The sequence below is a fragment of the Felis catus genome, chromosome B1 (assembly GCF_018350175.1).
Source record: "Felis catus isolate Fca126 chromosome B1, F.catus_Fca126_mat1.0, whole genome shotgun sequence".
In the NCBI taxonomy this organism is placed as follows: Eukaryota; Metazoa; Chordata; class Mammalia; order Carnivora; family Felidae; genus Felis; species Felis catus.
In genome coordinates, this window is record NC_058371.1 from 16,991,924 (window position 1) to 17,016,223 (window position 24,300).

General features: G+C 41.3%; 2 protein-coding genes across 4 annotated transcripts in view; both read left to right on the plus strand.

The window, feature by feature from the left end:
- Positions 1-1,730, plus strand: part of TLR3 (toll like receptor 3) — a 108,939-nt gene extending 107,209 nt beyond the window's left edge. The window contains exon 10 of the mRNA XM_045055116.1: positions 1,003-1,730. Within this exon, the coding sequence (XP_044911051.1) occupies positions 1,003-1,032 (30 nt within the window). The 3' untranslated portion in view covers positions 1,033-1,730. The remainder of the gene's footprint in view (positions 1-1,002) is intronic.
- FAM149A (family with sequence similarity 149 member A) overlaps positions 1-24,300 on the plus strand; it is a 58,365-nt gene that overhangs the window by 10,386 nt on the left and 23,679 nt on the right. The window lies entirely within an intron of this gene.

Sequence of the window (24,300 nt, forward strand, 5' to 3'; positions counted from 1 at the left end):
TATTCACGTTTCTCTAATGAATTTCCTTTTTTCACATAGCATTTAACATTCTAGATCTTACTGATTTCTAACATAATGATATCATTTTGAGTATCTTAAAAAAAATGAACAGTGAGTTATTTGTTCTTTTCCAGATTCACTAAAGGGACAATTTTCAAATTAATCATTAACTTCAATTCCTTACAATGAAATTTCTTTCAATGGAGCACATGGCAATTATACTGAAGAAAACCACGGGCCCCTATTTGAGACGGGCAAGAAATATTAATGACATTTGCTGAGTTCCCATGTATGAAAACATACGTGGTGCCTGTCCTAACACATTGCCCCCCACTTACCCCCTAGTCTGAGGCCAAGAAACTGAACCTTTTAGGGGTGGTTGTCTCGCTGTCTCCCTTCTGCCTTCAGTAAAGTTCTGCCTCTCACCCTTTGTCTTAAGTTGGTGGTAGAGTTTAACTTTGGACTTGAGTAAGTTTGGCTAAATTTGGCCAATTTAATTTAAAATTGGCTAAGTTAGGGGCGCCTGGGTGGCTCAGTCGGTTGGGCGTCCAACCCGTTCAGCTCGGGTCACGATCTCGCGGTCCGTGAGCTCGAGCCCCGCGTCAGGCCCTGGGCTGATGGCTCGGAGCCTGGAGCCTGCTTCCGGTTCTGTGTCTCCCTCTCTGTCTGCCCCTCCCCCGTTCATGCTCTTGTCTCTCTCTGTCTCAAAAATAAATAAACGTTAAAAAAAAATTAAAAAAAAATAAAATTGGCTAAGTTAAATTAAATTAAATTGACTAAAATCTGCTTAAATTCATGTAACCCTCAGAACTCCTGAAAACCCGGCTTAAGCTTGCGCTTTACAAATGAGCAAAGTGTCACAGCTCTGAGGTGATCTGCAGCTATTTCCTGTTCCACACTTAGTGGCATCACGGTGGTGGCTGGAGGCTGGCCAAGGAGGGAGCATTCACACCCTGCAAGTCTGCACACGCTTCACATCAGGACTTTTTTTTTATTTTTCAGATTGCTGGTTTCTCAGCACACCAGTGCTAGTAAGTATTAGAAGTATGTTTACTTCCAAAGCCATCCTGGAGATGACGGGTACATTGGAATGAAGGGATATGTTTAGCAATAGCTTATGAAACTCCTGAAAATGTTTCTGTCACCTGAACACCCCAAAGAGATGAGGGGATCTCTGCCTTCCAGAAGTCACAGAGCTGGAGAGGAGATAGGGGGTCCCCGTCGGGTGAGTGGCTCCCGCCCTTGGTTCCCTCTCCATTAGAGCACGGCGTTTGTATGCGCAAGACACGTTTTCATACACAACTGTTCATGTAGTCCCTCACTGTCCACGTGAACACGCATATGAAAATGCAAATGCAAATGATAGCCTCAAAGTGCTCTGTTTCGCAACGCACGTTGTTGGTACAAGTAGTCTCAGAACTGAGACTGAGGTTAGGGACCCTGATTTTGGATGATACGTGGATGGAGAAGAAAGAATTGTGTCCAGCAGGAGGACTCGGTAGTTTTCTGTCTTGAAGAGCCATTCAGCTAAATGTTCTAAAACAAAACAAAACAAAAACAAACAATAGAACTTTCCGTGAAGCACCTTAGCGCACAATACATTGTCCTCATTATAAGAAGGAAAATTTGTGTTGATTATAGCCAAGGCTTGAGCTGGGCTTCCTGGAGATATGCCTTAATGGAAATATGCCTGTGTTGAACTTTTGTGAATTCAAGGTCTATATTAAATTCAGTTTATGATGCACATGTTTATTTTTGTTATTAAATGCACTCAGCAGCTCATTTGTTTAATACCGATACTTTGATTTAGCATCGTGTGTGTGTGTGTGTGTGTGTGTGTACTCTAAATGTACTTCTAATCCATATACGGGTCCCTGCTGGAAACCTTTGGTTTTGCCTCAGGTTGACCATGAAGCAGGATGCACTCCAGTTTTCACCATAAAGCATTTGTAAATTCTTCCTCAGTAAAGCATTAGGGGACAATGTACATTTTACTGAGGACTCTCCTGGGACATGAATGGTGATTTGTGGCACACACTGTACAAGATTTTGCTACAAAAATAACCTTAACTCAACTTCCAGCAATGGCACACTAACCTGAGTGCAAGGAGGAAAGCTGAGCAATAAATACAAACCCCTCAGGAGTTCAGCTGAACTGGAAAGAGACCAGCCCCACAAGGACTGAAACCCAGGTTTAAATCTTCTTAATTACTGACTGGATTAGTGATTTGAGATTGCCAGGCCCCCCCAGTCTGCCACAAGACTCAAATTTAATCCCATCTGAATTTGGCTGTAAGCAACAACTTCATATTCTAGTTGATCAAAGAAGCAAGTTTAAATATTAGAATACAGAAATACCGGAGATAAATGTGTGGATGGAATGTTGGTACACGTAAACTCTAATCAAAAGAAAGCTGGTGTAGCTTTTATAATATGAGACCAAGTAACGTTTAAAACAAGAAGCATTATGAAACCTTTTTCGAAAAAAGAAAAGAAAAGAAAATGCATTGACAGCATGGAACCTGCTTGGGATTCTCCCTCCTCTCTCTCCATGCCCCTCTCCCACTCATGTTTTATGTCTGTCTCTCTTAAATAGATAAAAACTTTAAAAAAAACACACAAGAAGCATTAGCGGAGGTAACAGGGGCCGTTTTATAAATAGAAAAGGGCCACTTTGTCGGAAGATGTGAAAATCCTAAATGTACAGGCACCAAAAACATAATTTCAAAAATATATGAAGATGTGTCTATTTTTGACAGACGTAGAGTATCTGCTGCTAAGTTCTCCCTACCAGAGGAAGAAGAAAGTGTTCTCATGCTCTCTCTGATTGTGGCAGGCAAAACTGAATGGAGAACTGAATGAAGAATACAAGAATTATTGCTCATGGGGAAGAGATCATTTTTACAACTCAGAAATAACCTTGTAGATAGTGCAGAGTGAATTTTACAGCAAAAAAAAAAAGGGGGGGGAGCCTAAATTTTGAGCTTGCAAAAACAAAAACCTATCTATAGTTATAGCAGCAATTGACTAAAAGGAGAAATAAGCAAATCCGAAATCATAATGAAAAATTTTAACGTACCTTTCACAGAAATTGATAGAAAACATACAGAAAAAATAACAGTAATTACTATAGAACAATATTTATAATATACAATAATTATAAAAACTTTTTTAAAGTTTTTTTTTTTTTTTTTGAAAGAGACAGAGCACAAGTGGGGAGGGGCAGAGAGAGAGGGAGACACAGAATCCAAAGCAGGCTCCAGGCTCTGAGCTGTCAGTACAGAGCCCCATGCAGGGCTCAAACCCACGAACCATGAGATCATGACCTAAGCCAAAGTCAGATGCTTAACCGACTGAGCCACCAAGGTACCCCAGCAATAATTACTCTAAAGGACACCAAATTTATTATAAAGCCACATTAATACATAAAGTGTATTACTGATGCAAAGACAGACAAATAGGCCAGTGGAACATAATAGAGAACCCAGATTCCAGATTCAGTCTTCTAAGTTTATGAATGTTTGTTGGTGAAAAGACCGTCTTTTCAATAAATGGTGCAAAATCAGTTGTTCATCCTTAAAGAAGCAAAAGAAACTTGATCACCTGTGCGAAACTCATGCGAAAAAATCAGTTTTAAGTGGATTGTAGGTCTCAATGTGAAAGAAAACACAATGAAGCTTCTAGAAGAAAACATAGGACATGATCTTTATGTCTTACGGTAGGCAAAGATCTCTTAAATAGGGCCAAAAAAGTGCTAACCAGAAAGAAAAGATTGGTAAGTTATACTAAATTAAAATTAAGAGCTTCCAAAAAATCAATAAAATTGAGAACTTAAGTTCATCAAAAGAGGCCACTAACTGGAAGGTTTTAACCACCCCAAGAGAGCTTTGTCAGGCCAGCTGGCTCTGTAACTATAATTAATCATTGGACAGGAGGCCCTTTGGATTTTATGAGTTGAGTTTAGCTTCTGTTTTGCTTTATCATCTCTGTTAAACATTGGAAGACAAAAACCTAAATAGTTTGAAATTAAGAATTAGAAACACAGATAAACTTAGTATTTCCAGCAGAGAATTATTTGACAGATTACCCTGGTACAATATCATCTTCCAGTTCATGCTGCTTTTTAATGAAGGGCAAATCTTTACAGGCCTCTTGTCCATTTCATCAAATTAAGCCATTGAATGTAGATAAAAACCCTGTTTCAAAATCAGGAATTACTGAACTTCATTTAATTTATAATGTTATTGATTGTTAGACACATTATTATTTTATATTCCACTAAAAAGAAAAATGTTGCCGATTAAACTATGATACAATGCTTTCCCATCAATTAGAATTATAATTTTATTCTTATTGTAGTACTTCTTTGAGATTTAACCAGACAGATTTTTTTAAGTGATAAATTGCTTTGGTCCCAGTATAAGAAGGAAAATACAGGCTAAATAAATTCCTAGAAGTTCTTAACATTCAAAGATGACTCTTCTGAATTCATTTTCTACTCATCATTGTCAAGGCCTTGGTTTTTCCACACAATGATTTCTATGCCATTAAAACATAGGTGAAACAGTATTTTTACTATGAATCCAGTAAAGTATTAAAAGATATTGGTGCTGGGCTCTTAAGCTGGCTTTGCAGTTAGTAACGTAGAGCCAGCCTACACTTGACCCTACTTAAGGAACGTGAATCCGATTCGACCCCACTCCCATATCCTCCTCGGGCTTTGGTGGTTAAAGTTTAGATAAGTGCTTTTATGTTGTGGAAAAGATTCATGTATGGAAAGATTCCTTTCCAAGTCACTAATACTCATTCTGCCCATTGGAAGGTGAGCTTTCTTTTTAAATGTGCTAAAACGTATATAACATAAGATGTATCATTTTAACCATTTTTAAGTGGATAATTCAATGGCATTAAATGCATGCACAATCATTCCTCTCCATAACTTCCTCATCATCCCAAATAGAAACTCTGTACCTATGAAACAGTAGCTCCCCACTCCTCTGTTCCCCTCAGCCCGTGGCAACCACCATGGTACTTTCTGTCTCTGAAATGACATGCCATTGAAATCTCATGTAATTGGAGTCGTATAATATTTGTCCTCTTGTGTCTGGCTTATTTCACTTAGCACGTCTTTAAGGTGCATCCATGTTGTAACATGTATCAAGATCTCACTCTTTTTTAAGGCTGAATCATATTTAATTGTAAGTATAGACCACACTCTCTTTATCTGTTCACATGCTGATGAATATGTACGCTGTTTCCTTCTTTTGGCTAGAGCAAATAATGCCGTTATGAATAATGGTGCACAAATACCTGCTCAAGTCCCTGCTTTCAGTCCTTTGGGAGTACTTACTGAGGAGTGGAATTGCCGTATCATACGGTAATTCTGTGTTTAATTTTGTAAGGAACCGCCAGGCTGTTTTCCATAGTAGCTGCACCATTTCATATTCCGACCAGCAATGCAACGGTTCCAGGGCACCTGGGTGGCTCAGCCGGTTAAGCATCGGACTCTTTGTTTTGGTTCAGGTCATGATCTCACAGTTTGTGATTGAGCCCTGCGTGGGGCTCCCACGCTGATGGTGCAGATCTTGCTTGGGATTCTCTCTCTCCCTCTCTCTCTACCCCTCCCCCACTCATGCGTGCGTGCATGTGTGCCTGTGCTCTCTCTCTCTCAATATAAATAAGTAAACATTTTTTTTAATCTTAAAAAAAAGAACAATGCAAAGGTTCTAGTTCCTCCACATCCTCACCAACACAGGTTATGTTTTGTTTTTTGGATAATAGTCATCCTAATGAGTGTGAGCGGGAAGCTAATCTTTTTTATGGTTTATGACAAGTACTTCCCTATTGATGCTCTCCTGGCCACTATTGTAAGATACTATTGGTGATAGACATCCTCACCTCAGAGATAAAAATGTGAGAAATTATGTTTTTTTTTAATTTTGCAAATTTTAGGCTGACATTTTTTAAAGACTTTAATTTTTGAGCTGTGTGAGGTTCGCAACAAAAGGTTGTGAGTGAAGGAAAAGATTTTTCACAAAGATATTTCATAAAGATTATACCCCCCTGTCCAACACAGGCATTACTTTCCCTATTATCAACATCTCCCACGAGAGTCAGATATTTGTTATAAATGATAAACCAACAGGGGTGCCTGGGTGGTTCGGTCAGTTAAGCTTCAGACTTCGGCTCAGGTCATGATCTCATGCTTCATAAGTTCAAGCCCCTCATCGGGCTCTGTGCTGAGAGCTGGGAGCCTGGAGCGTGCTTTGGATTCTCTGTCTCCCTCTCTCTCTGCCTCATCCCTGCTTGTGTGCGCTCTCTCTCTCTCTCTCTCTCAAAAATAAATAAATAAACATTTCAAAAAAATGAGAAACCTACATCGACAGATCATTAGCATCCCAAAATCATGGTTTACATTAGGGTTCAGCCTTGGCCTTATACATCGTATGCCTTTGGACAAATGTATGACATGTATCTACCATTGCGGTCTCACACAGTATTTTCACTGCCCTAAAGAATTCTCTGTGCCCTATTCATCCCTCCCTTTCCCTTGGCACACACTGATCTTTTTACTCTCTCCGTATTTTGCCATTTTCAGAATGTCTTCTAGTTGGAATCAGACAGTACGTAGCCCTTTCAGATTGCCTTCTTCCACTTAGTAACACATACTTAAGTTTCCTCTCTGTATTTTCATGGCTTGATAGCTCATTTCCTTTTAGAGCTGGATAAGATTTCACTGTCTGGATGTACCACAGTTTATTTATCCACTCACCTACTGAAGGATATCTTGGTTGCTTCCTAGTTGGGGCAATTATAAATAAAGCTGCTGTAAACATCTACGTGCAAGTTTTGTGTAGACATAAGTGTTTACTCTTTTGGGTAAATACCAAGAAGTGTGATTGCGGGGTTGTAGTGTAAGGGTACATTTAATTTGGTAAGAAACCACCAAACTGTCTTCTAAAATGGATGTGCCACTTTGCATTCCCACCAGCAATGGAAGAGTTCTCCTTGCCCTACCACCTTCCCATCATCTGGTGTTGTCAGTGTTCTGCATTTTGGCCATTGTAACAGGGGTATAGTGGCATCTCGTTGTTTTAATTTGCACTTCTCTGCTGCGTATGGTGTGGAGTATCTTTTCATTTGCTTCTTTGCTGTCGATCCATCTTCTTCGGTGGGGTGTCCGTTAAGGTCTTTGGCTTATTTTTAAACCAGGTTGTTTGTTTTCTTACTGTTGGTCTTTAAGAGTTCTTTGTATATTTTGGATAACAGTTCTTTAGCCAACGTGCCTTTTGCAAATATTTTCTCCCCGTCTTGTTTCCCAGGCTTGTCTTTTCATTCTCATGACATTATCCTTCGAGTAGTAGAATTTTTTAATTTTATTTTAATGAAGGCTCACTTGTCAATTCTTTCTTTCATGGGGCATGCCTTTGGTGTTGTATCTAAAAAGTCATTGTCTTGGGACGCCTGGGTGGCTCAGTCAGTTGAGCATCCACCTTCGGCTCAGATCACGATCTTGTGGTCTGTGAGCCCCACGTTGGGCTCTGTGCTGACAACTCAGAGCCTGGAGCCTGCTTCAGATTCTGTGTCTTCCTCTCTCTCTGCCCCTCCTCTGCTCACATTCTGTCTCTCTCCCTCAAAAATAAATAAAATTAAAAGGCTAAAAAAATTAAAAATAAATAGATAAAAAGTCATTGTCTTGATGATCTAGGTCATCAAGATTTTCTCCTATGTTATCTTCTAGAAGTTTTATAGTTTTTTAAATTTTACATTTAGGTTTATGATCCATTTCAAGATAACTTTTGGAGAGGGTGTTACGTCTGTATCTAGGTTGCATTTTTTTGCATTAACACCATTTGTTAAAGAGATTTTCTCTGTTCCATTGTATTGCATTCACTCCTTTGTCCAAGATCAGCTGAATATATTTACATACATATATCTCCAGGGCTTTCTATTCTGTTCCATTGGTCTATTGTGTACTTTTCTACCAATACCAGCCTTGATTATGGTAGCTTTATAGTAGGTCTTAAAGTCAGGTAGAGTCATTTCTCTTAGTTCCTCTCCCTCAATATTGTGTTGGTAATTCTGAGTCTTCTGTCTCTCCATATAAACTTTAGAATCAGTTCTAGATATCTGTTTGTTGATATCCACAAAATAGTTTGCTGAGATTTTGATTGAGATCACATTAAATCTATAGATCAGTTTGGAAAGAACTAATACCGGACAATATTGAGTCTTTCTATCCATGAACATGGACTATCTCTCCATTTATTTAGTTCTGCCTTGAGTTCTTTCATCAGAGTTCTGTAGTTTTCCTTATATAGATTCTGTACACATTTTGTTAGATATGTATCTAAATAATTAATTTGGGGGTGGGCAAATGTAAATAGTATTGTATTGCTATTTTTAAATTCGACTTGTTTATTGCCTATATAAGGAAAGCAATTCGCTTTTTTTTATATAATCTTGAATCCTACAACTTTGCTATAATCACTTAGTTCCAGGAGTTTTTTGGTTGATTCTTTGGATTTTCTACATCGACAATTAGGTCATCTGTGAACAAAGGTAATTTTCTTTCTTTCAAATCAGTATACCTTTTCTTTCATTTTTGTGTCTTATTGAATTTGGTAAGACTTCCAGTAGAATGTTGAAAAGTGAGTGGTGAGGGAGGACATCCTGACATACTCTTGACCTTAGTGGGAAAGCTTCTAGTTTCTCATCATTAAGATGTTAGCCGTAGACTTTTTGTAGATGCTCTTTATCAAGTTTTAAAATTCCCCTTTATTCCTACTTTACTGAGAGGTTTTATTTTTTTGTTTTTGCATGAATGGATGTTCAAAGGCATTTTATGCATCTATTGATATAATCATGTAATTTTTCTTTAGCCTGTTGATATGACTGATTACATTAATTGATTAGGTAGTGTTAAGTCAGCCTTACATACCCAGGATAAATCCTATTTGGTGATGCTGTATAATTCTCTTTATAATTTTTGGATTCAATTTACTAATATTTTGTTGAGGATTTTTTGCATTTATCTTCATGGGAGATGTATATCTGTAGTTTTCTTACAAATGTCTCTGTCTGGTTTTGGTATTATAGTGATGCTGGCCACATAGAATGAGTCAGGAAGTATTCCCTCTGTTTTTATCCTCTGAAAGAGATTAGGAGAATTGGTATAATTTCTTCCTTAAATGTTTGATAGAATTCACCGGTGAACCCACTTGGGCCTGGTGCTTTCTGTTTTATTAATTATTGATTTAATTTCTTTAATACATTTAGGTGGCCTATTCAGATTGTCTATTTCTTTTTGTGTGTGAGTTTTGGGCAGATTATGTCTTTCAAGGAATTGGTCCGTTTCATCTAGGTTATCAAATTTGTGCTTACTGAGTTATTCGGAGTATTCCTTTATTATACTTTCAATGTCCATGGGATTTGTAGTGATGTTCCCTCTTTCATTTCTTTTTTTTTTTTATTTTATTTTTAATTAATCTCTACACCCAACACAGAGTTTAAACTCACAACCCTGAGATCAAGAGTTGCATGCTCCACCGGCTGAGCCAGCCAAGCACCCCTCGTTTCTGATTTCAGTAATTTGTGCCCCCTCTCAATCTCTCTCTTTTTGGCTAGAGGCTTATTGGTTTTTCTTACGCTTTACAAAGAACCGTCTTTTGGTTTCATTGATTTTCTCTATTTAATTTCTTGTTTTCGATTTTCTCTAATTTTATTATTTCTTCTCTTCTGCTTACGTTGGATTTCATTTGCTCTTCCTTTTCCAGTTTCCTAAGGTGGAAAGTTAGATGATTGATTTGAGGTCTTCTTTTCTAATATATGCCTTCAATGCTATAATTTCCATCTAAGCACCACAAAGTTCGACAGCAAAATCACCAACTAAAAACACAAGAATGCAAACCATCGTGGCACTAAACAGACTACAAAAAGGGCACTTGTTTATAGTGTTAGAGCAAAACTAGAAGGCAGAGTGCTGTCTTGCTCCATCTCAGGGGGAGAACACGCAATTCAGGCAACTCAAGTTTTTTGCCCCACTACACGTGTCCATGAATAAGCATGAAAGCACCCGGAGTGTTGATTTTGGAATTATAAATAAATTTTAGCAAGTAGGCGAATTCACAAATATGGGATCCGCAAATAACGAGGATCAACTGTATCTTAAGATTTCGATGACATCAAATGAAACATCAAATGAAACCTGATAAGTAGTGATCTAGCAATTATTACCAAGTCTTTACTTTCTGCTCTACTAATTAAAAGAATAGGTGAAATTAAGCATGAAAATACACTTTTGGGGGGAAAATTTGACTATATTGATGCCATAGTGGGGGAAATTCAGCTCTTCCTAGAATATGCTTAGGTGGTTGTTTTTACTTTGAAAGTCTGATGAATTCTTTATAAAAGTATTCATAAAAACATTTTCAAATTGTTTTTTTTCTTTCACTTTCTACTATAATAGCCTGGTAAAGTTAATGCTTTAAAGTAAGAAAAAATACTGGATATTAAAGAATGTTATTGGGGCACCTGGGTGTCTCAGTCTGTTGAGACCTTGATCCCAGCCCAGATCTTGGTTTCAGGGTCATGAGTTCAAGCCCTACGTTGGGCTCCATGCATGAAGCCTACTTAAAAAAAAATGTTATTGAATCCATTCATCCAGTGTATTGGGTTGACACATAAAATTTCTGTTTTTCTGGTTCAAACAGTACACTATTGGCAATTTCGTATGGTCTTACCTAATAATTATTGTCCTTAATAATTTTCAGCACTAATTTAGAAATCATTCGATTTCTAAATTCCCAATTTAGGTGGGTTTTTTTTTAAATAAAATACAAATTCTGTATCTCTCTGTAATTTTATATAAGCTGTTAACCTCATAGATTACTTAGGGCTTTCTAATTTTTTTACACCCTTCATATTAAAAGGCTAATAATTTTCCTCCGTTACCCTTTTCAGATACATTCTTCTACATGTAAAAACTTTCTGTATTCTTTGTTAAATCTAGTGAGCTCAAACTTCTCCGGATATGTTGTAAAGGGCTTCTGAGGTGTCTGCCCTGCATAAAAGACTGAGTATGGTGTTGAATAAGCTTTATCTCCAGTAGCTGAAGTTAGAATGTTGGCTCTGTCATGTCATCGACTTCTCTGTGCCCCAGTTTACTACTCTGCATAATGATACTAATACTATCACCCTTTCAAAGAATTATTGTGAAACTTAAATGTTAAACTCACTTGTATCGGGGCGCCTGGGTGGCGCAGTCGGTTAAGCGTCCGACTTCAGCCAGGTCACGATCTCGCGGTCCGTGAGTTCGAGCCCCGCGTCAGGCTCTGGGCTGATGGCTCAGAGCCTGGAGCCTGTTTCCAATTCTGTGTCTCCCTCTCTCTCTGCCCCTCCCCCGTTCATGCTCTGTCTCTCTCTGTCCCAAAAATAAATAAACGTTGAAAAAAAAAAATTAAACTCACTTGTATCAAGTCCATTAAAGGAGGGACTAGAACGTGGTTAGTATTCGAGAAACGTTAGTGAATATTATTACAGAACGTATTTGGTATATCCACAAGTGATGTCCATAGAACATCTTTATCAGAGAAGGGACTTCAACAGAGATCTGCAAGTTAGATCAGAGATGAATCTTAGAAAGGGCAAACTTTTAAACTCAGACTGGACTGATCTGGATAAAACTGCTTACCCTCAGAAATTTACTTACATTGCTCACCCTCGATTTTCTTTTCTGTACTGAAAAGCAGCGAGCATCAGGGTGGTTGTTAGGTTCAGAAGTAAGGTCCCTGAGCCTGTTTGCCTGCCAAAGGGTTAGCATTCCAGCCACAGGGGATGTTAGTATCTTGCCACTTTCTGTCAGCTGTGCATACTGGATATGGTTCACTGCAATAGTGATTTCTGATCTAAACAGGATTCCACATCTGGAAAGAAAATTCACTAAATCCTAAGTCTTGCAAAAATATATATATACATATATTTATATAAATATATGTATATAAATATATATGTATATAATATATAAATATATATAAATATATATATTTATATGTATATAATATATAAATATATGTATATACATATATATATATTTATATATGTATATATAAAATCCACCTGGGCACGTTTTTCAGTTTTAACAGATGGGAAAGATTGACATCTAGTGGTTCTCTGGCGGGATTGCATGCAAACATTTTGATTGCAAAAGGAGTCAAGTAATGCACTTGTAGTTTGCTTTACACAGACTGCTCTTAGAAAAGAATTATATAAAGCACATTTCTGTTATTATTTATTAGTATCTGTCATTATAAAATCAGATATAACTTCCTGTATTTTGTTATAATTCTTTAAAAATAATGTCCTTATAAATTTTCCCACCTAGTAAAATTTTTTTTCGTTTTCCTGTTAAATAATATATTAATTCTACATTTTTCTATAATTTCATATAAGCAGTGGACTTCACAGTTTACCGAGAACATTATAAAATTATTATATTCTTCACATTATAGTAATAAAATATGATATTGTTTTATTGGTCTTCTAGGAAGGTGTTATTAACTTGGACAATATATTTAAATGCGGCGAAGAGTTTAATGAAAGCATTTTTAAATTGACTTTATTTTAGAAAAGTTTTAAATGTACAGAAAAGTTGCTCCCTATTATTAACATCTTATATGAGATGGTACGTTTGTCACAGATAACGAACTGGCATTGATGTAATATTATTAACTAAAATTTCACATTTCATTCCATCTTCATTCCATCACCAGTGAATTCATCCAGGGTTCCCCAGAGAAACTGAATCATTAGGATGTATCTCTATATGTCTACACCTGCATCTATATTTGTAGATTTATATAAGAAGGTATATATTTATGGATAGACAGATAAAGAGCTAGAGAGAGAGAGATTTACATTAAGGAACTGGCCCACGTGATAATGGAGTCTTGGTAAGTCTAATCTCTGCGGGGTCGGTGGGCAGGCTGGAGACCCAGGGAAGAGTTACAGTTTGAGTCCAAAGGCAGTCTGTTTGCAGGATTCGTTCCTGCTTGGGAGAAGTCAGTCTTTGTTCTATTAAGGGCTGCAACTGATTGGATGAGGCCCACCCACATTATGGAGGGTAATCTGCTTTATTCAGAATCCACTGTTAAGATTAGCTGTTACAACCAGGTTTTCCCCACTGTCCTTCTTCTGTTCCAAGGTCCTATCCAGGATGCCATATCGCATTTAACCATCACGACTCCTTAGTATTCTCTGGTTTGAGACAGTTTCTCAGACTTGCCGTGTTTTGATGACGTTGACAATTTGAAAAGCACAGGTCACATATTTGGTAGAGTGTCTCTCAGTTAGAATTTGTCCTATGATTAGACTGGGATTATGGCTTTCGGGGAGGAAGACCACAGAGATGAAGCGGTCTTCTCCTCATATCTTGTTAAGGGTGTCTGCTTCCATTGTGACTCATCACTAATGATGCTGACCTTGATCACCTGGCTGACAGAGTGCTGGTCAGGTTTTTCCCCTGTAAAGTTACCCGCCTCCCTTTCATACTGTACTCTTTGGAATCAAGCCCACACTCAAGGTTGAGGGTCGGAGATACTAAGCTCTGTTTCCTGAAAGGAGAAGCAGTGACCTGATTCATTCATAATTTTTCTGTACGAGATTCACCACTTTCCCCCCCTTTATTTATTTATTTATTCATTTATTTATTTATATCACTATGTACTCATAGATATTTATTTTGTTCCTTGGATTGTAACTCAATACCACATTATTTATTTTGGTACTCAAATTGTTTCAGCTTTCGCCATTCAGGGCTCTTTCAGGCTGGCCCCTGACATGCCCCCACTCTTTTGTAGTTTTTTGAGTACGTCCTTATTTTCTGGCACTGTACATGCTCCAGGATCTTATATTTTCCCCTGCCCCAGCCCTGGAATCATATATTTCTCCACGGAAACTTAGTTCCTCCTATTGGAGGATTGTACTAGAAACCAAGATCTAGGTGCTGGGTGGGTGTGCTCACTGGTGAACAGCTCCATGGTGGAGGTAGAAAATACGTGTGTGTGTGTGTGTGTGTGTGTACATTTGCAAAGCAAGGACATGGTTTTGATGCATACGGTTTCAGTTTACGTGATACAAAGGTGCAAAGGAAAGACTGCCTGAACTGGATAAATATAAAAGGCTGTATGCAACATTTGCATATTATAACTGCATAAGAATAATATGGACACAAGTGAGCTCTCTACTCAATCTTCTTTTTCTAATTAAAAATTCTTTTTAATATTTATTTTTGAGAGAAAGAGAGAAACAGAACACGAGTGGGGAGGGGCAGAGAGAGAGGGAGACCCAGAATCCGAAGCAAGCTCCAGGCTCTGAGCTGTCAGCGCGGAGCCTGATGCAGGGCTCAAACTCACCAGCCGTGAGATCATGACCTGAGCCGAAGTCAGATGCTTAACCAACTGAGCCACCCAGGCGCCCCTCAATTTTCTTTTTAAACTCTCAATGTAATTAACTCAATGTTTCAAGAGCTGAAAGGCGGAGTAATGTAAGTTACAATGTATTAGGCATCTACGTGCACTTTTTAAAAATCATCTCTAATTCATAGGACTCTACAAGGAAGAGAATAATATTAGATTTGCTTTCGACAATTTATGCTCAGGGAATTATTACCAGTTCGGGATTGCCTGGCTAGAGCAAGGCAGAGCCAGTATTTGAAATCAGGTCGGTTTTTGACAACTGAAATGTTGCTTGTGACTAGTGATAGATCTTTACATTTCTAATAGATTTTTCAGAGGATGGTCACACGCACAATTTCATTTCATCCAAATGAATTCTCCAAAATAGGTTAAGGCAGATCCTAATATCCTTATTTTAGGAATTGAGGTCTTCTGTTTAATTACTGTGATTATTGACCTCAAGCCCCCACCCCCCTTAGAATGTAAAACACTCCATCAATAATGCGGAAATAGGTATTTACTTTTGGTTCCCAAATCCAGTTTAAGTAACCAGTGAAGGATGAAAAATGATATGCTCTAAGTACAAATAACATTGAGGAAAATGTTTTTCTTTTATAAATCATATTCAAATGTGGAACATTTTTAATCCTTTTTATTTGAAATGAATTTTTGTCTGCTTATAGAAATTTCAATGTGCCTTTAAGAATAAACTGACAGGATCAGTAGCTTTGGTTGTGATAATGCAGTTAAGCGTTTAACTACATATTGATGAAGTTTATGACTAATACTTCAGAAATGTGCATATTTATAAGAGAATATATACATATTCTCATATATACGTATGCATATGTATATATATCTTGTAGATATAAATAACGCCCAACTTTAGGCTTGGCTAAGAATGATGAAGTCTTAAAATGTTTAAGCCATATTAAAAATAAAAGTCAAGGGATTTTAGGGGTGCCTGGGTGGCTCAGTCAATTGAACGTGTGACTCTTGATTTATCCTCAGGTCCTGACCATAGGGTTGTGGGATCGAGCCCTGCGTCAGTCTCCACAGAGGGCTCCCTATCGGGCTCTGCGCTGAGCGTGAGCCGGCTTGAGATTCTCCCTCTCCCTTGCCCTCTGACCTTCCCCTGCTCGCTCTCTCTCTCTCAAAACAACAACAACAAAAGTCAAAGGATTTTATAGTCTAGACCACTGTCCAGTACAGAAGCCACAAGCCACATGTAGTGAATGAGCACTTGAAACGTTACTGGTTCTAACTGAGATGTGCGCTAAGTGGGAAGTATACATTGGATTTCAAAGACAGCACCGGGGGAAATAAAAAAAGGATTTAAAATATCTCAATAATTTTTATATTGATTACATGTTGAGAGGATATTTTAGATATAGTGGATTAAAGAAAATACATTATTAAAAACAATTTCAACTGTTCCTTTGAACTTTATTAATGCAGACACTAAAAAATTTAAATGTGTGTCGCTTCCATTATATTTCTGCTGGGGCATACTGCTCTCTAGACCAGTCCAGTGGAAAGATTTTATGACTTCTGTCTCTAAATCAGTAGTGCTTTGGGTTTGGAAATTTGAGAGATGAGAGAGATGAACTAAAGAAGGAGCTGTTCAGTTATTGAGCAGAATTCGTATGAAATGTGAGAGTCAGGACTTGTTGGGTTTGAAGAGTGGGTTGTTTCAACATCAGAGTCTCTGAACAGAATTAAGAAATGACCTCCATGCACAGATCAGCTCCCGGGCGGTGGTAGAGGGGAAACCACAGGTTCGGCTAACTAAAGCCTCGGGAAGATTTAGGGGCTTAAGAGCATTGTCCCATAGCAGCCTCAAAGGTGCCCCAATGACCTGTCCCAGAAAGAAGGGTCAGAGTGGCTTATGGCTAGTGGAGGGAACTTGAATGAAATTGACAGGACAGGACAGAATTTATATAAGAGAATTGTATTGGTGGAGTGTTAGAAGCACTATCATCAGCTTGGACTCAAAGCAACTCTGACTTGGGTTCCTCCCCCCGTGAAGCTTCTCTGGAAGGAAGCAGGCTGCCCTGGGCCATTTCTTCCTCGTGAGGACAACTCAGAGGGTGGGACCAGAAGCCCAGAAGGCAGAGCGAAGAGCCGGGCGGGAGCCAGGGAGCAGAAGTGGGTCCCGATCAAGGATTTGGAAACATGAGTCTGCTTGGATTCAGATAGCCCTGGGCCAGAGGCTGCTGTGTCTCCCACTGCCCCTCCTTTGCGACACGAGTGTCCACTGTGGTTCTCCAGTCTCCGTCTCCCCATTGTTCGTGGGGCAGAGGGCGCTGGCTTGTCTCTTAGTTCACAGGTCTTCAGATGCAGAGGAAATGCCCCCGAGGAGCCTCCTCCTCCTCCTCCTCCTCACTTGAATATGACTGAAATGATCAGATTTAGGGAATTTTGAGAGGCTTGAGTATGTCGTGCATGTCAGGGAGGCGTGTAAATAACATCTGGACGGAAGTGGATAGTGGCAGAGTAAAAGTGCAGATTCTTTGACGCACTTCCCATAGAGGGATGGGTTCTCTTTCCCAACGCTTTCAATCCGTGACCGCTTTGACAATGGAGTGCAATGGGAGTGACGCTATGCCCGTTCCAAGCCAGCCTTTCACAGAGCTGACAGCTTCAGCCTTGGTGTCTCAGAGCCCCTGAGCTGCCATGTGGGAATTCTGACTGCCCCGCGGGAGAGGTTCCCCGGGGAGGTCTTGAGACTGCAATGAGAGAAGGGCCCAGCTGTGCCCAGCCTTCCAGCCATTCCCCCACCCCAAAGTGCTAGATACCATGCGGGTGAAGCTTTCTTGGACTCTCCAGACCAGTCCGGAGGCCCGCTGAATACCGCTGAATAATGGCATACCAGCTGAATGATGCCGGTGAGCCACAATGTCACCCAAAGCAGAATAATCACCCAGGCAAGTCTTGCCCAAATTTGTGAATTCTGTGGTTTGTGAGCAGCACAGAATGACTCCCGTGTTAATCCACTAAATTTGGGGTGGTGTGTTGTGCAATAATCGATAGCTGGGACACACACACACACACACCACGGCCTCATGGAGTGACCTGGAACATTTTGCCTCTGGTTTTTCTGCCTTTGGTATTTTCATCAGTGAAATTGCATAATGATATCTACCAAGCATGGGTGTTAAAAAAGTCAACAAGATGGCCTATCTTTGGATCATAATATTCTTCTTTCTTTTGTTTCCCTGGCAGGCCTCCCTTTACATATCTCTAGTGTTAGCAGGTGTGTGTTTACTTCAGACACCATCAGTTTTCCTGATAGACACACACACACACACACACACACACACACCCCACATATATACACGTATGTACATATCAGGATTTAAAATCCCATTAATTTTAGGATTTGTAACCATTTATCACTTCAAAACCGATTTTTGTGGTGGTACATGTGGTAAGCATTCTCGTATACTTCGTTCAAGAAGTGGTTTGTTTTGCTGTTGGCAGAGGTTTCTTATCATCTTAGGGTTGTTCATTAAAAGTCAGATTAGGGGCGCCTGGGTGGCTCAGTCGGTTAAGCGGCCGGCTTCGGCTCAGGTCATGATCTCGCGGTCCGTGAGTTCGAGCCCCGCGTCGGGCTCTGTGCTGACAGCTCAGAGCCTGGAGCCTGTTTCAGATTCTGTGTCTCCCTCTCTCTGACCCTCCCCCGTTCATGCTCTGTCTCTGTCTCAAAAATAAATAAACGTTAAAAAAAAAAGTCAGATTAAAAATAAATAAACTGGAGCTTTTCACTAATACACGGAAGAGGCAAGGTGTACCTCTGTAAAAGCAGGAGGAATCGGTGGGCTTCTTTGTCCCCGTTCAAACTCAGAAGGCCTCAGATCAAAGGAGGGTGGGTGGATATACAGGGCAGGCTGCGAAGTCCACCAGCATCCACCCTCTTAATTGTAATTATGGAAAATCTCTTAGTGGGGAAAGGCTTTCCATGTGTAGTGCCCACCCTTTCCCACGTTGCTTTGAAAATGTACATTATTTAAGCTAAATCACTCCTGTTTCTCTCAATGTATGAATATGGTGGCTTGGATATTTTGCTAGCTCCCCACATAGGGGTCCTGGTATAATTGTATGACTTCAAGATTGACACAAGCGCATATTAAAAAACCTAAACACAGGCATGCTCGCTGGCTTGTAGAAAAGTTACTGGGTGGGAGGAGATAAAGCATCTATTTGAATGAAGCTGGAGAGACGGGACATGAATAGAGACAAATCTTTGGTGCACAACTAGGCCTGGAGTTCCTGTTAATCGGTTTAGCATCTTGCATTCACCAGGTCTGAGGCTTCCATATTTTTTAACCTCCCTTCCACCTACCTCCCACCTAGGAATCCTTTGATGGGAGGACGGGGATAGGTGAAATCTTTCTCCTGTTGATTAAAGTTCTCGGTCTTTCTGTTAATTAAACTCCCACTTAAAAGAATTAAGTATAGCAAACACCTGTCCGGACAGACCCCCTTCCTGCTCCCCCTTCCCCCGCCCGGACAGGCCTCGGGCGCGCGGGGTGGGGCGGAGAGGGAGCCCGACCGTGCGCACTGGAGGCGCAGGGAGGGCGGCGAGGCGAGGGCCAAGAGGCCGAGTGGCTTGCGGCCCAAGCTCAGGTCACTGGAGTATGAAATCGGGCCTCTGGCAGCAGGACTTTTCCAAGGTCAGGTTCCTGGGAACCCGGGCCGCGGACGCAGGGCAGGGAGGCAGCGTGTGGGGGCGGGGAGCGCGGGCCAGGCTTGGAAACCGGGAGCGCCCGAGACCCGCCGCCTGGCCCAGACCGCCCTCGGCGAAGGGCGCGGCGGCCGGGGAGGAGGAGGGAAGGGCGTGCGCGGAGGGGACGGGAGGCGTCGCCCCGCCGCGCCGGAATCTGGCCCGTGCGGGGCCGTAGCATCGGGACGGGAAGCGGTGCGGGGCGCCCCGCGAGCAGCCGCGCCCATGGGCCGCGCAGACCCGGCCGGGAGCGCCCCTGGCCGCGCCGCTCGAGGCTCGCGGTTCCCGGCTGCGAAGCGGCTGCGTGTGCGGGGCTAGCGGTCTGGGGGCGCAGGGCTGGGCGGGCGGGGAGTCGAGGCCCCGGGGGCGCGGGGGCGCACGGCCGCCCGCCGCCTGCGGGGGGCCCGCGCGGGATGTCAGCGCCCGGAGGCGCCCAGGCCTCGGGGCGCGGGGCCGGGCCCGGAGGACGCCAGCCGAGGCCTGGGGCTGATTGTGATTGGGTAAGTGTTGATCTGGGAAGGGAGGTGGGATGATGAACTTCTGATCGTGTCACATCTCTGTGCCATGTGCCTGCTTTTTTTTCCTGGCTGCAAAGCTGGGATCCATCGGGTCTATTTCCCTGCACCCATTCATGAAATCTCTAGTGCTGACATCATCCAGCTTTCCCAGGCGAAGTTGCTCTCTTGCACTGAGAAGCATGCGTCGCGTCTGAGATGACAGATTCTCCATCGGCCCTGCCAGCTGTGGTTGCGTCCAGGCTGTGCTTGTATGAAGTCGGGGCGGCGTTGGGTGTTTTAGGGCAAGAGCCTCTTCGTGAGAGACAGTCCATCCAGAAAAACCATCTTGCATTTCGACCCACTCAGAATACAGTGCTCATTTCAGACCGTCCTTTAAAATTTTTTTTTCAACATTTATTTATTTTTGGGACAGAGAGAGACAGAGCATGAACGGGGGAGGGGCAGAGAGAGAGGGAGACACAGAATCGGAAACAGGCTCCAGGCTCTGAGCCATCAGCCCAGAGCCCGACGCGGGGCTCGAACTCACGGACCGCGAGATCGTGACCTGGCTGAAGTCGGACGCTTAACCGACTGCGCCACCCAGGCGCCCCTCAGACCGTCCTTTTAAGCAGTCATGCAAAATTTTGAAAGCTCTAATCACTGTTTAATATTGAATTTCTATTAAGGCAAAGAGGCAGAGATTTGTGGGCCATCAAGAGGTGAGTTTTAAAAAGTAAAATTAAGTAATAGAGTCATTACCTCGTCCATTGGAAGAGTGACTCATGGAGATTGGGACTCAGCCTTAAATTTGATGCACTGACAAATTAGGGCTATCTAGTTCAGTGGGTGCACTTCAGTCGGCCCTAAAACCCACTCCCTCTTTCCAAGTGAACAGCCTTAAATATACCCATTAACGGTTTTTTTTAACATCTCTAAAATCTAAGCAGTATAGACAGAAACTTGTGTAAAACTGTTATGTGTCTATGTATTATGTAATAAACTGTTCTGTGTGTATTTAATAAAAGCTTGATAGACATTCCACCATTTTCAAGTTTTAAGGTACTTATAGGACACATCCCGTAAATCCTGTACACTTGTTTATTTTTATTTTTTTTATTTGTGAGAGAGAGAGAGGGAAAAGCAGGGCTTACCTGAAGTGGGGCTTGTGCTCACCCAGAGCAGGGCTCAAACTCATGAACTGTGAGCTCATGACCTGAGCCAACGTCGGATGCTTAACCCAGGTGCCCTGTACCCTTTTTTAGACTGCAGAGTTTACAAGGGAATTGATAGTTTACAGGGAATTAAAGATGTTCAGTGTTATGTATAATGGTTGGTTAGAGGAGAGAAACCAGAGATTGAAAACAAGACATAAAAAGAAAAAACAAAAGGCAAATTGTATCGGTTCTGGTTTTACTGAACCACGTCGGTAGTTTGGGGTCCCCGGAGACACAGGGAGGTCAGATGGCCTGGGTCTAGGGGGCAGCTCCATCCCTAGGTTTTTGGTGACTTTGGGTATTCATTGCATTAATAGGTTCAACTTCCTCTTCAGAATTTCTGAACTCTGTGGTCAAACGTATCTGTTATTACACTGAACTCTGAAGTTCAAGAAGTTCCACAGACATACAGAGGCTTTTGAAGGAAAGGAAGCTCAGAGAAAAAAAAAATTTTTTTTTAGAACTAGTGCAGACCTAGATGGTGGGTGAGGGCATCTTATAGTAGTCCTCTACCCCCAGCCCCGACCTGCTGCACACACCTAGTCCCCGCATCTTGAAGATCTGTCAGCTACACTTTGAAGTCAGTAGGAATGCCATCTGGGGAAAGGGTATGGTGCTAGGAGAAGGGAAGCATCAGTGCTTTCATTTTGTAAAGCATTTTCTTGTATTGGAAAGACCCCCTCCTCCCCTGGTCCCTGAAAAAGGGTGAACTTCCTGGAGGAAGAAGGTACTGTTCATTGGGGACAAAACAAACAGGCATACATCCGATTAGTGAATTCAGTCTTCCAGCGCTGACAGCAAGAAACCATTTTATGCAACCAATTCGTTGTAAAAGTCACTTCTGTGGCCATCAGCTATTCCCAGAGCTGTGAATTTTCTTTCTTCACGAAGGATGACACATCCTCCAGAAACGTCTTGAGTTTGAAGAGTATGTTTGTGTCTGGTCGCAGTGCAGTCCTTTGTAGTAAGCATGGACTTTTAGAGTAAAGCCATGTTCGTTGTCTGAGTCGCTAATTTAATCTTTGCGTGTTGATTCTTTCAGCAAACATGGAGCATCTCTGTGTGAGAGGCATGCATTTGATACGAAAACAATAAAGTGTCAGAATGATCTAAATAAAAAGCTGAGGGATGGGGAGAGATCTGTACAATACAAAATGCTGCGGGAGGTGCAAAGAAACAGCTCGGTGTTTTCAGAGAGGAACGTGTGATAGCCGTGGTAGCAGTGAGCAGGAACCACCCGATAGAGCCAGCACTGATGACGTGGGCACTGTACACACTCGATCTAACTGAGATCTCACAACAACCGTATTGAAACCGTTGACAGTATTTGCACTGTGTTGCAGGTGGGTCCAGGAGACAGAAGCAACTTGCTGGGAACACAGAGCCTGTCAGGGGCAGAGCAGGATTCTAATGGATCTGTGTTCTTCGTTTATAGATATTATGAAGGAGCGCGTTTCATTTAATTCACCACCCTGAGGTTTCCAGTTATTTCTCAGTAAGAAGCAGATGAACTCGTAGGCTAGCGTTTCTTTCTTAATGCTCGAAGCACTTCTCTCTGATGTAACGTTTGGTTGATTGTCTCCTTTCCATCATAAGTGTTTTTATGTTTCTCTAAGGAGTTAACGGAGGCGAATGAAATTGATAAGTAATTGATGGTTTTGAAACACGACTGAATAAGGCCAGAGGTAAAGCTGTTTATTACCGTAAAAGCTTGTCCTGTATTCTTATCTCTTAGCACCTTTATTCTCCGAATCGCCTGATTGTACCTAAGACACATAAGCAGTAAGGAGGGGGAAAAATACATGATTCTATTCTTCTCTCATACAAGATGTATGTATGGAAGGCAGAGGTTCTTACTAACCTGTTTGTACTAATTAACTTGTTTTTCAAATTCCCTTTGTTGTAGAGTACTGCAGGTATATAACTAAGGGCAGAATTTATTCTCTGTATTAATATTTTTAATTATTTTAATGTTTATTTACGAGAGAGAGAGAGAGAGACAAACAGCATGAGCAGGGGGGAGTGGTTTGCAGAGAGGGAGGGAGACACAGAATCCGAAGCAGGCTCCAGGCTCTAAGCTGTCAGCACAGAGTCCTGTGCGGGGCTCAAACTCACAAGCCGACCTGAGCTGAAATGGGACGCTTAACTGACTGAACCACCAGGGTGCCCCAATCTGTATTAATATTTTTTTAAACTCCATTTACATTCAGTAATATAAATGCTGTAAATTAGGCACCATTTTAATTGATGACACAGCAAACTTTTTTTTTTTAAATGAGTATTACTGTGGTATGCCTGTTAAAAAGACTGAAAGTTGACTTTTTCCCCCCAAATCACTGCCATATCTTCAGTTGATATAGAATATGAGTTATTTGTATGGGAAACTATTATGTCTATAAAAGAATGAAAGTTGTTTACTGTTAAATGTTAGGAAGTTGCTGTGACTAAGAGGGAAGTAATGTTTTAAGAGGTTCATTGAAAGGGCATTTTAATGATTAACACAAACTCTCCTACACCAGTCAGGTTTCGTACCTTATTAAAAGTTTAGAGACTTCTTCCTTTGTTGTTGTTTTTCATTAACTTTAATGTTTTAAAACTCGCCACACGTTAGGCAGACAATGGTGCCATGCTAAAATGAGCTATTGTCTGTGGGTTTCGATCATTTCTTCTGTTCATTCATGTGTTTAGTGACTCAACAGAATCTAATACGTTTCAGAGTTAATACAGAACTATCAAGTTTTTCCCGAAAGGCTGGTTGGCTTTTGTAATCACAAGGGCACCCAGTTAAGGGACAAGTTGGAAGTGAAATCTAGCTCATGGTCCACTTGCCTTGGAGTGAGGCCGTGTCTGCGCGGAGTTGGGGGCAACGTTTACCGGTCTGGCTAAGTCACAAAAAGTTGTGTTTTCTCCCCTTCCCCCCCCCCCCCGTTTACATAAAGGGGCATATAGGTTAATGTCAACCTTGTTCTAAGAAAAATAGAGATGGTAAGATCCTAGACCTTCAGTTTCTTGAGGAAATATGGTGTGTGTGAGCACGTGTGTAAGCATGCATGCTTTGTGTGTTTGAGGGACGCAGCAGGAAGAAGGAAGCAACTTTATGCCAAAGGACGTTTTTTTTTTAATTTTTTTTTCAACGTTTATTTATTTTTGGGACAGAGAGAGACAGAGCATGAACGGGGGAGGGGCAGAGAGAGAGAGGGAGACACAGAATCGGAAACAGGCTCCAGGTTCTGAGCCATCAGCCCAGAGCCTGACGCGGGGCTGGAACTCCCGGACCGCGAGATCGTGACCTGGCTGAAGTCGGACGCCCAACCGACTGCGCCACCCAGGCGCCCCCCAAAGGACGTTTTAAAAGTCTCAATGAATAAAATTCGATGATTACATCAGAGATGGTTTTCCTATTTTATTTT